This window comes from Phaenicophaeus curvirostris, chromosome 7 (genome assembly GCF_032191515.1).
Source record: "Phaenicophaeus curvirostris isolate KB17595 chromosome 7, BPBGC_Pcur_1.0, whole genome shotgun sequence".
Classification (NCBI taxonomy): Eukaryota; Metazoa; Chordata; class Aves; order Cuculiformes; family Cuculidae; genus Phaenicophaeus; species Phaenicophaeus curvirostris.
This window is the reverse complement of record NC_091398.1, coordinates 32,319,361-32,330,915: the sequence shown is the minus strand read 5'-3', so window position 1 is coordinate 32,330,915 and position 11,555 is coordinate 32,319,361. Positions and strand designations below refer to the sequence as shown.

Sequence of the window (11,555 nt, the reverse complement as noted above, 5' to 3'; positions counted from 1 at the left end):
CTTGAAATAGAGATTCTCTTCTCAGACTCTAAAATATCCAGTGATTTGGCCATAAAACGTTTCCATTTTCATTAGAAGTTAGTACTGGGATGGGATCCTACTGTGCATCATATAATCCCCATACGGAGCTGATGTCTGCTCCGGATCACACCAAGGATGTGTGTCACAGGCCAGAGGTTGTTTGCACTGATGGCATCGCAAGAGGCAAGCAAAGGAAAAAGAAATGCAAGAAAGAAAAAAAGCCATTTATGTCTCCCAGTTTTCCACCTCTCAGTCTTAGGGTATTGGCAGAAATTAATTTCTATAGGAAGGGAATCACACTGTTTACAAAGCAATCCTCTAGGATTTATTGATCTTTAAGAAAGATCTCATTAAGCAGAATAAAGAAAATTTACAACAGGTACAGGAAAACAATACAATCTCTTGGGATCTTCACCAGGCTGAAACAGGATTAGCTTTGTAGTTTCTGTAATCTTCCTCACAGAAGAATGCTAATTCGGTCTCATTTGCTAGAACGAATAAAAAAATTAAATATTTAGCACAGCAGTAAATGAACCACCCAACAGCTAGCTACTTAGAAGACAATTTGCAACTTTTCGGTCAAAAACAATTATAAAGCACCACACACTTTTTTTTTTACCCCCCTCATTTTTACTAAAGGGATTCCAGTGTTAAAGATGTTGCTTAAACTTGTTTAAAAAACCCATAAAACAAGAACTTGAATATATAGAAGTAAATATGTACACAAGACCCCCTCAAGATTTGTTTAACACAGGCTCCTGCATTGTTTGTATAAGCGTTCAGCAAATTAAGTGATTGCATTTCTAATGCTTTCAAATACTAGAAAAATAATGAAGTACAATTTTTTTCTTTTGTGCACATTCTTGTGTTAGGAGAGGGCGAAAGAAACTATTTTTTTCCATTAAATTAGCCTGTAGGTATAATAATGTAATACTTAGAGGATCAGTAGAATATTTTACAGATCACTTTACATTCTCCCTCATGACCCATCAAAATATGTGTCTGAAGAAGTTAATTTTTTGCCCTGCTGATGATTAATTCATGAGGCTTCAACAATATGCAAAGTGAAAGACACAAATTGGCTTCTCCAGCAATACCTTCAAATACCTCTAATTATTCACAGGGGATATAGCAGAGCTAAAGGACCCACAAAGGTTCAGAGCAGTCACAATTCTTTCAACCCAGTAGGTCAAGGACTTCCTCTTCTAAAACAATAAGTCAGCAACATTACTAATTCAGAACAGAGACAAATCTGATGGAAAGCCTTCACAATTATTAAACATGGAATTCTTTAAGGTGCTGAGCCAATAAGTTCCACATTCGTTTTTTAAATTAAACCTGAAGTTAATGAAGTCTGCCTGTCTTGTAAAAAAAGGAAAAAAAGAGCAGAAGGGGGTTTAGAATCTCAACTAGAAAACAGACAAGACTGTTTGCAATGAATACTGAACACTTTATTAACATACACCCTGTTCTTAAAAAAAACAGACAAGCATTAACTTTGCTGACTAGATAATAGCTGTAATAATAATCCCTACCACGGAGGCTTTCCCGAGGATACTTATCTAATGTCCTCATAATTCATAACTCTCTAGCCCAACCCTGTAAAGTGCCAAGGGCAATCAGCTGCAGCTTAGAAAATATGTTCTGCAGGTCTCAGAATTTCCCATATTTTCTAACAGCAATTCTCAGTTTTATCCTAGTAAATCTTGTCCAGACTAGATTGGAAAAACATAACAAGCCAATGGGAGATTTCAAATCTTCTTACCGATGTAAATGAAAATGTACAAAATGAGGACTAGTGGTCTACGCTATTATACTTCACCTTCCTTGGTTTACCCTTTTCTGCTTCTTGTGGAAGAAAGAGGGCTTATTCAAGAGTTTACTAGAAAGACCAGCCTCTTAACTCTGCTGATTTTTAATATCAAGATAACTGAAACATATCAAATTTCAAAATGGTTTAATGGCACACTGCTTTTTACAAAGCAAGAGGTTTTCTTTTCTGTCACAAATACCCACTACAGGTTAGTGACTAACTGCTGTTAGTTACTCTGAAAGAAACAAAAAGCAGTTTTAATTTGTTTTCTTCCCTGAATAAGACCCCTCTCTTTGTGTGGAGACACAGAACAGGCTGATCTATTCCGATTTCCTTTCACTATAATATTTACTCTGATGTTTTGTCATCTGTTTTGAGATTGTGTCCAACTGTTTCACTGCTGTAGCTACAAACCTAGCTTCAAAGACAGATAGTATATACAGATATTTACCAATGCCTTTTTTAAAGCTGGCAGCTTTGGACAGTACTGCTTCTAATCCAACATTTGGCACTGTCATCAGTCCTTCCCTGAACTATACTGCATCTTATGTCTTAGCTGTGTAAGAATCGCACTTAAATGAATCTTCTGCTAACCAAATTATGAATTGAACATCTGAGCACCAGTAATCCTCCTTCCCAAGGAACATTTTTTTTTTTCTTACATAAAAAGACCTGGTTTAGCGCAAACAGCTAGAGAATAACTATCATTCATGTTATAAGAAAGCCCACAGACCTTTAGGAAATATATGCTGAGGCCAGTTGCAGTGCACCCCACAGAACAACACTAAAGAGACATCCCCAGTCACTTAACACCAGAAAGTAAATGGCAGGAAACAAAAGAGCCAAGAAACCTATGAGAAAGAAAACCCATTCGCTAGCTGGGGAGCAATCGGAGGGCATTGGGAACAGGAGGGAGCTTTCTCTGCAACACCCCTGCACTTAGAGTGCAGGCAGTTATGTGTTCCAGCTAGGCAAATCAAATTCAAATGAGTGAATGTCCATATCAAGGTGGAATGCAACTACATCCCTGAAGTATCTCGCTGCCACAAAGTCATTCAGCCACATTTATGAGAAGCCCAAAGGACATTCAGGGACCATCAATTTTATCATGACAGACATTTCTTTACATTATTACCAAAAGACATGCCCTATATGTAGTCCCCTGTCATAATGTGAGAAATCAGGTCAAGTTTCAACTCTTTGCCATATTCAGCACATTCTCTAAATGATACTGCTTGAGCTTTCCTGAGCAATCTGGCTATCAGGCACTGCATGCTGCACATTAAACAAATCTAATCTTATTTCATTATTCCATGCTGGTTCCACTACTTACTTTTCTAACCAAAACATCAGTTTAAATGTTACTGATAAGACTAAGCAGACACGGTACTAATAACCTACCTGTCAATCATTTAAAATTACTCTCAGCAGAATTATAAGCATACCCTTTAAAAATCACAATTTGCATTCTGAACATTTGGAGTGCAGATACCTGCTGCCCCCAGTCCAATGATTTGAATGTACATTATCCCCTCTTCTCCCCTGAATAATTATCAAGTAGTGTAAAGAGCATCAGGAATAGCATTTACTTTTCAGTAGGCTATCCAAACATAATCAGCCAGTTATCAGTTTAATGACAACCACCATGAACAGCACCTTCAGTCAATACAAATGTACTCCTACCTACTCCAGCTGCTTTCAGCGTACTGTCTTCTTTCAAAATCAGTTTGTCATCATCTTCCAAACTCACTACGAGTTCACCAGTCTACAAATCAGAGAACCAGAACACAAAGAGAAGAATTTACTGTCTCTGCCCCAGTCTTGTTTGACAGTGCAGAGATCTGCCTGCATTAAAGCATGTAAAAGGAGAAGAATACAACTAATAACCATACCTTAGATTTGTGTGCTTGGTGAATAATCTTCATTGTATCTGAAATAAAATACAATGGTTTTGTAAAATAAGGTATAATAGGCAGGTAGCACTGAAAACTGTACATGGTGAAGGATATACAAACAAAACCGTAAGGTTGAAAATCTCTTATTGTTACCAATTTTGTGTATTCATTCCAAAAGAGGAGAAAACATCTTACTATCCTCAGTCTGCAGCCAAAGTTTTAAACTCGTCAACAGAACATTAAGGTACCATATCCTATTGGGGTTCTACCTGCCAGCTGAATTACAATAACTGACTAATGACCGTCCCAATTGCCAGTCAAAACATATAAATTTAAATGTCAGTTAGAGTGTTCTAATCTAACAGGTTTTACACATGCAACTCAGGCCGGACAAACAGTATGTATGCACTGTCAACTACTACAGTTAAGTTGATAGACAGCAAATGATTAAGACACAGTAACCAGACCACTTCAGATCATTTCTTAATGATCTTTCCTTCTCAGGAAGAAAGCATTCCTGGTAGAAATTTTATTAAGCAAGTCCATTTTCCATGAACAGGTACAGCCACTCCACTTTTTAATCCCATACTCCATCCCAATATTTTAATCCCATGCCAATAATATTTATCTCTGATTTGTTTGTGCAGTGTAGCACTTTAGGAAATTATGCTTTAACAAAACAAAAAAAAATATTGCTTTCTTCTGGCAATGTGGGCAGGGCTTTGTTAACAGAAGGGAAAAACAGGAGAAAATAATGTGGTCACTAAGGCAACCAGATGAGTGCAAAGATCCAGAGGGAATGGAAGTCAGAACATGCCCGAGCAGCACTAAAAAACAAAACAAAAACCAAAAAAACCCCAAATCAAAACAAAAAAAACTGCACCAAACTCTGAAGCCTCTTTGTTTAAACAAATTCAAAATAACACATCAATACCTTTCCAGCAAAGAAGCAAAACCCGATTCAGTTTGCCTGCTCCTTTTCTGTGCTAGCCTGTTTGTGCATTAACCGAACACTACATGTCGAAATAGTCTGGTAAGACAAGGATGCAAGAAAGTTAAATATAGGCTGAAACAGTTAAATATAGAAGTTAAATATAGGCTACTGTGCCTTTATTTGAGCTATTAAATGGTTCCCCTAACTCTGTTACAGAGATGAAATTACAGTCTCTCTGCATCCTAGCTAAAAAGCTTTAGGTCCTCTTGATTTCTTTTGCTGTTTCATCCCCAGAGTACTCAATCATATTCCCAGATTTTTATCTTCCCTTTTCCAGTAATAGATCCTCTATGACAATGGATAAGAATTCACTTTCTACATCTGATAGTGTGAAGTACCTATCATATTGTCCCATGGTCATGGAAGGGGGAAAAAAAATGAGAAGCAGCTTATGAGACAAGTTGGCACCCAGGCTGCCATCATCAGGGACAAGACGGCAATGGTAGGAAGATGAAAAAATTGGCCGAGAAGAATTCTAGACAAAGGGCAAGACTGATGTGTAGAAAGAAATTAAGAGAAAATGGAATTCATAAGTTCTGAGAAGTGAGTTAGAGCATCAAGCCACGAGCAAAAATACAATGGCACTGTATATGATGTCGAGGAAACAAAGCAGTGCTGGATTCTGGAGAGAAGGAAACCAAAACAGGCACGAGGTGAGAGAAAGACACGTCCAACTGAGATTTCTGGCACTACCACACAAAGCAGAAAGAAAAATCTGATTCTTACTATCACTATTACAGAATCACAGAATCACAGAATAACCAGGTTGGAAGAGACCCACCGGATCACCGAGTCCAACCGTTCCTACCAAACACTAAACCATATCCCTCAGCACCTCGTCCACCCGTGCCTTAAACACCTCCAGGGAAGGTGACTCAACCACCTCCCTGGGCAGCCTGTTCCAGTGCCCAATGACCCTTTCTGTAAAGAATTTTTTCCTAACGTCTAGCCTAAACCTCCCCTGTCGGAGCTTGAGGCCATTCCCTCTTGTCCTGTCCCCTGTCACTTGGGAGAAGAGGCCAGCACCCTCCTCTCTACAACGTCCTTTCAGGTAGTTGTAGAGAGCAATGAGGTCACCCCTCAGCCTCCTCTTCTCCAGGCTAAACAACCCCAGCTCTCTCAGCCGCTCCTCATAAGGCCTGTTCTCCAGCCCTTTCACCAGCTTTGTTGCTCTTCTCTGTACTCTCTCCAGAGCCTCAACATCCTTCTTGTGGTGAGGGGCCCAGAACTGAACACAGTATTCGAGGAGCGGTCTCACCAGTGCCGAGTACAGAGGGAGGATAACCTCCCTGGACCTGCTGGTCACGCCGTTTCTGATACAAGCCAAGATGCCATTGGCCTTCTTGGCCACCTGGGCACACTGCTGGCTCATATTCAGTCGGCTGTCAACCAACACCCCCAGGTCCCTCTCCTCCAGGCAGCTTTCTAGACAGACTTCTCCCAGTCTGTAGCACTGCAGAGGTCTCGCTGCCCTTTCATCACCAAAACACAAGATAGATAGCAGAGCACACAAGAAATGCCAATAAAACATGAACCTCGATGACTCACAGCCAGAGGGGAAGGTGAGGAACTTGACTTTGATTTTTCTGTGTGAAAATTTCCACGCAGCCAGCACCATCCTATTAAAAGTAGGCCCCCACTTAACCGGTGTAACAGGTTTTGAAGTTCACCCACACTAGGCTCACTCCTACACAGCACAATCAGGTGCTCAGCCACAGCATATGCCTTGGGAAAAACTACACTGATGCTCTAGGTGATGAAAGAACTGGCAGCAGGGACTGGCAGCAGCAGGAACACAACTGATAGCAGCCGTCCTCCACAGGACACCCTCATCTAGCCAAAGCCACACAGGAGAGGAAGGGTACCTCCAAATCCAATCTTAGAGCTACGTAGATTTTAAAATCTTAAGTAATATATTAAAAAACATTAACATCCACGTCCTTGCCACTGTAATTCTTAATCCCTAACTCTGTTTCACCATCAGCAAGAACACAGAATGAAGTGCTTGGCTTTTAAAGAAACAAATTGGCAAATACTGTCTATTACCATTCACATGTATTAAGTGGGCTCCTCATTCAAGTATTTGGACCACTGTAGAGGAAGGAGTTTGTCAGCTCCAAGAACATGGGAGACAGAGGATCACTTGCAACAAAACTGCAAGGGAACTTTCAGAATTGCAAGATTTAGGAAAAGATGTGTTACTGCCACCCAAGTAAACAAACTCTGAGAATGGAAGTAATGTAGTCCATTTTGGAAGCGCATTCCATCCCAAACAGATGAATTACACCCATTCATGTCAATATACAGGTAGCTTCACATTAGAAGATAAAGCCAGCCTAAATTTCACATCAGGTTATTTCATTCCATCAGCTTTGTATTTAAAAGCTTTCATTTCTACTTTAAGCAAAGTACCACTGCTTCTCTTTTGTTGTTTGTGTATATGAGTCATAAGGATTTTCCATTCATTGCCTTCAGCTCCCATTTCACCATCCTTTCTGACTTCACAATCAGTAATCAGATACTGAAATACAAAAACACACATAGAACTACAATTTCAAAGCATCTGAGATCACAAGCTGCTCACTAGAGTGAAAACAGACTTAAAAGGCACTTATAAAAGTAAGAAAATATTGATACCAAAAACCATCAGCACCAATTAGCAAATAATGTAAAACATACAGCCTAATTAAAAGATTAATACAGAACTTCAAAAAAATGGTCAGATTCTGTAAGCATGACCCCAGTGGCATAACCCCAGCTACAGGAGCTGGGTAGAGTCACAAATGTAGGTGGGCACTGCAACCAGCATGAGTATTTTACAGCAGTTGTCTTCTAAATAGTATAAAAACTGGTATAAAATATTATTTTTACAGGAATTAAAACAAGAAAAAAGACTCACGTACCATACTTGTAATTTTTAAAAGGAGGAGGGAGCCCTGCTCTTGAAGGCACATCTATTAAAATGAAAACACCAGGTTAAAACAAAGTTGTCTTTTTCTTTTATTTACAGTATTTCATTCTCCATTATTTTATGCATGCATCCTGGACATCCTTTAAATCAAAATAAATCCACAACACAGGAGACTCAAATACTAAAACCTTTGGCTCAGATTCTATAGTGCCTCCATATCCGATTAACTTCACTTGAGCATGAAGCCCCTCTGAACAAAATAATCCATGAGGACCGGGAGCCAATGCTATTAGGATATGATAATAGGAGCCTGATGCTTCAGAAATCTGCCAGGAACATCTTGTTGATGGTTTACACAGCATCTCTATAACCTACACAAACAGCTATCACTCATAACTGAATGAGTCAGTAAACACAGCCACGCAACCAGCCACAAAAAGGGAACTAAACTGTAGAAAATCAAATCTTTATCTGCACGCAGGAGACAGCCTGCTAACAACTTCCCTAGTGCCAGCGTTTCCAGCGACACCCAGGTATTTAACCAGGCTCTTGGAAGGCCCAGCCACTTATGAAGTGCTCAGCAGCAAGGTGCCTGAAACCATAATTTCACGAGTAATTTAGCAATTTATGTCAAACTCTTCCATCAAAATAGATTACAGCAAAGGAAGGAACACAGCTCCTTTTGGACCAGGAACAGTACTATCCATCCATCTGTGGAATGAGGTTCCAAAAAGTCTTGTTCAATACACTAGCTTTGTCTCAAGTAACAGCAAGCTGCAATACTGCACACATCCAAAGCAAATGTCTTAGCATCGTTTTTTTATCTTATTCTTCATAGCAGCAGCTGTACCATATGTTCTGAAAGCGCTTGCAGTTTTCTAACAGCATCCTAAGATCCTGCCATGCCTTTCACTTTCTAGAAGAACAGAAGTTGCTGAAAACACAATACAGCTGCGAGTCCCAGGGCAATGTCCTCGGAGTTGCTCAAATGTTATCAGCTATAACAGTGAGACTTGTTGAAGCTGACTTCATGCAAAAAATCAAATTATGTTATTCTGCACCCCTCGAATGTCTCCACGTAGGTGTGTAGAAATACACCTGTAAGATCAGGATAATACCTTGACTCCTGAGGTGTTGTGTGGGCTGATCTACAGGAGTTAGTTTTTAGACATACTGTCACTTGCAACCAGGCTTCTAAGACAAAACTCACAGATGAGTAAATCTGCACCACAAAGCTCAAGATGGAGACAGAAACTCAGAAGCAAACAAGCATAGTGAGACCTCACAGTGTCAGAAACAATTTTTCAAGATCCTCTCTTCTCACAAGTAGCAAACAGGCTTACATTCCCACATTCCACACATTTGAATAGTTCCTAAGGATCAAAGCCACTCTAAATTCTATCAATTTATTCCTGTTAATTTATGAATAGCTGCCTGACATCACCAAGCACCACTCGAGGAGTCTGAGGCACTGAGCCAAGTGTAACAATGCCCTTGTCTTCTTTGACTAGGCATGGGGATTTGGGCAGAGGAAGCAGTCTTCTCAAATTTAGGCATGGCACCCTGACCACAGAAGCTCTTAATAACTCCAGGCTTCTCATCCATGGGAGAAGAGCACAGAGGGGATGTAAACACAAACCTGGCATCCCTACCAAAGCCACAACATTCCCATTCATTTGCTCCCCTCCACTTTCTTGTGCAGAGACAGCAACACATGGGACTGAAACAAATAAGACAATGGTCCCTTACCCTTCCGCACAAAATTAATGAACTGCTTTACTGTCTGATCCAAGTTAACACCATGATACACGACAGGTCTGAAGTTACGGTGTTCAAATGAACGAACAAGACGGACTGTGATGGTTGAGCTTTCTGCTGACATGAGAATTAATTCTGAATAACCTGGAAAAAAAGTAAATAAAGGAATTATTGCCATTCCCCTGTGTACAGCTGGGCACAGCTAGAAAACAAGGTGCAGGTGGGCCTCATACAAAGATTAAAACATGGCAAGAAATTCAATACCATTATGTCTTTTGGGAGTTCACTGGTAGTATTTCTACAGAGGCAGTAACAGGCTCTCAAACCAAACAGGTTTACCTAGGATATTATTGGTACTGCACACCAAGCAGCCCAGTTTTTGTGTCTGTGGTGTGTACTACAGCACCAGACTCCATATCAAACACACAGAAACATTATCGATAAATGCAAGCATGTCATTTGGGTTTTAAGCAACTGAAGGCTTAACCTGCTGCTCTACAAGAATGTACTAACATGAACAACATCACAACTTTTTTTAATATACTTATGTCGGAGGGAGCATAACACCCTGAAAAATGCCTAAGCTCTTACACAATGCTCATTTTCACCTCCACACAGAAAGTGGAAAAACCTCCCCCCCCATACACGTGCAAATAATTCTCCTGGCTTACTACTACACAATTAAGGGGTTTAATTTAGAATAGCAGGTTGCCAGAATAGCTCTGCAGGGCTCATATTACTTTAAAAGAGAGCAGAACCTACAATGGAATTGCCTTATCAACCAGAGACCCCCTGCAAACAAACCCATGCATTGTTCAGTTGGGTTCTTTCTCTCCACAGGAAAATGAGCCATTTCCAGCCTCAGCAGTCTTCTCTAGTTTTGGTACCAGGCATTCCTCAACAGCCTTGCTTTCTGGTCACACACTAAACTGCCATGGTTACTGCAGCACTAAGCAAAGACTGCAGCCAAAGTGTTGCATCATCAGCACGACCTCTGCTTCTCCTATTCCTCAGCAGCCATTTCAACCACCATTTCCAGTCCTGCAAGGGCTTCTCTTACCTATACATCACTTCACTTTCTTTTCTTGTATCTCTTTTTTTTTTTTTCTCCCTTTTGCGCTGTGGAGATTATTTAAGCGCCCTGCTATCACACAGGTACCCAGCTACCTCCCAGTCTTTGCCTTATGTCACCTGGCTGTATCCTAACTAAGTATTTCATTAAAAACCCTCTGTAGAATGGAGACGCAGACCTTCCACATCACAAGGCAACTTGCTTCTAGAATCATAGAACAGTTGGGGTTGGAAGGAACCTTAAAGACCGGCTAGTTCCACCCCCCCTGCCAGAGGAAGGGACACCTCCCACTAGATCAAGGGGACATGTCCTTGCCCATGGCAGGGGGGTCTTTTACATCCCTAGTTACTAATTCACACACCTCTAAGTCCACTTTCATTGTAAATAAGCTGTGATACACGAATAAAAGAGGCCAGTGAAGAAAAGCATATTCCTCCGCACACTACACAGTGACGAGAGCGATTTTCCTGCTGCTATTCTGCACGGGATGAAGATGCAGAGGGCACAGTACAGAGTAAAGAAACGGGGAAGGCTTTCATTTCCCTTTCTCCCGAGCAGGGTGGAAGAGCAGTGCAGGAACACAGCTGCGGGAGCGCAGAGAGCTGGAAACCGCCGCTCTGCACCTTTTCCGCGCAGACCCAACAGGCCGATCCCCACGTGGGGACCTTCCCAGCGCCTCCCCGGGGGCAGCACGGCGGGTGCCCCCCAGGGCGGCTCCTCTGGGGTCGGGGGGGCGCTCCCTCGGGCCTGCCCGCCCCGCAGCGGCCCCCTCGCCGCCCGCTCTCAGCCCCGTTACCGGCTCCCCCGCCGCCACTTCCGGGTCCGTCCCCTCCTCGCCCCGCCCCGCCCCGCAAGGCTCGACCAATCAGATCACCGCCGCACCACAAGCCGCGCCTCGCGATTGGCTGCGAGGCGCGATGGCCCCGCCCCTTCCTCCCGCCCCGAGGCGCAGCGGGGATAGGCGGGGCCCGCGGAGGCCCCGCCCCCGAGGCGCGTTCCCATTGGGCTGTGGCCCCGCTCACCCGTCCGGCGCCGCGCTCCCATTGGGCCCCGCCGGGCTCACTCCGTCCCCCGCGCGCGGCGATTGGCCG

The 11,555-nt window shown here is 42.2% G+C and overlaps 1 protein-coding gene across 2 annotated transcripts; it reads right to left on the bottom strand.

Annotated features, from left to right (window-relative positions):
- Positions 1-284: 284 nt before the first annotated feature.
- C7H2orf76 (chromosome 7 C2orf76 homolog) lies at positions 285-11,291 on the bottom strand. Of its 2 annotated transcripts, XM_069861485.1 has the most exons (6): positions 11,261-11,291; positions 9,384-9,536; positions 7,627-7,677; positions 3,727-3,764; positions 3,518-3,599; positions 291-509 (listed from the first exon to the last, which is right to left on the bottom strand). In XM_069861485.1, the coding sequence occupies exons 2-6, from the start codon at positions 9,514-9,516 to the stop codon at positions 433-435; spliced, it is 381 nt and encodes a 126-aa protein (XP_069717586.1). In that variant the 5' UTR covers positions 9,517-9,536; positions 11,261-11,291; the 3' UTR covers positions 291-432. The 2 variants fall into 2 exon arrangements, with proteins under 2 accessions (XP_069717587.1, XP_069717586.1); XM_069861486.1 differs by lacking the exon at positions 7,627-7,677 and having other exon boundaries at positions 285-509.
- Between the last annotated feature and the right edge of the window lie 264 nt (positions 11,292-11,555).

What these genes read in the sequence shown, in the direction of transcription:
- C7H2orf76 (XM_069861485.1), bottom strand. Translation starts at nt 9,516, where the DNA reads ATGTCAGCAGAAAGCTCAACCATCACAGTCCGTCTTGTTCGTTCATTT. An exon ending in TTTTAAAAATTACAAGTATG is followed by an intron (nt 3,765 to 7,626) that starts GTACGTGAGTCT and finishes ATTTTATTTCAG; the next exon opens with ATACAATGAAGATTATTCAC. An exon ending in ACCAAGCACACAAATCTAAG is followed by an intron (nt 3,600 to 3,726) that starts GTATGGTTATTA and finishes TCTGATTTGTAG; the next exon opens with ACTGGTGAACTCGTAGTGAG.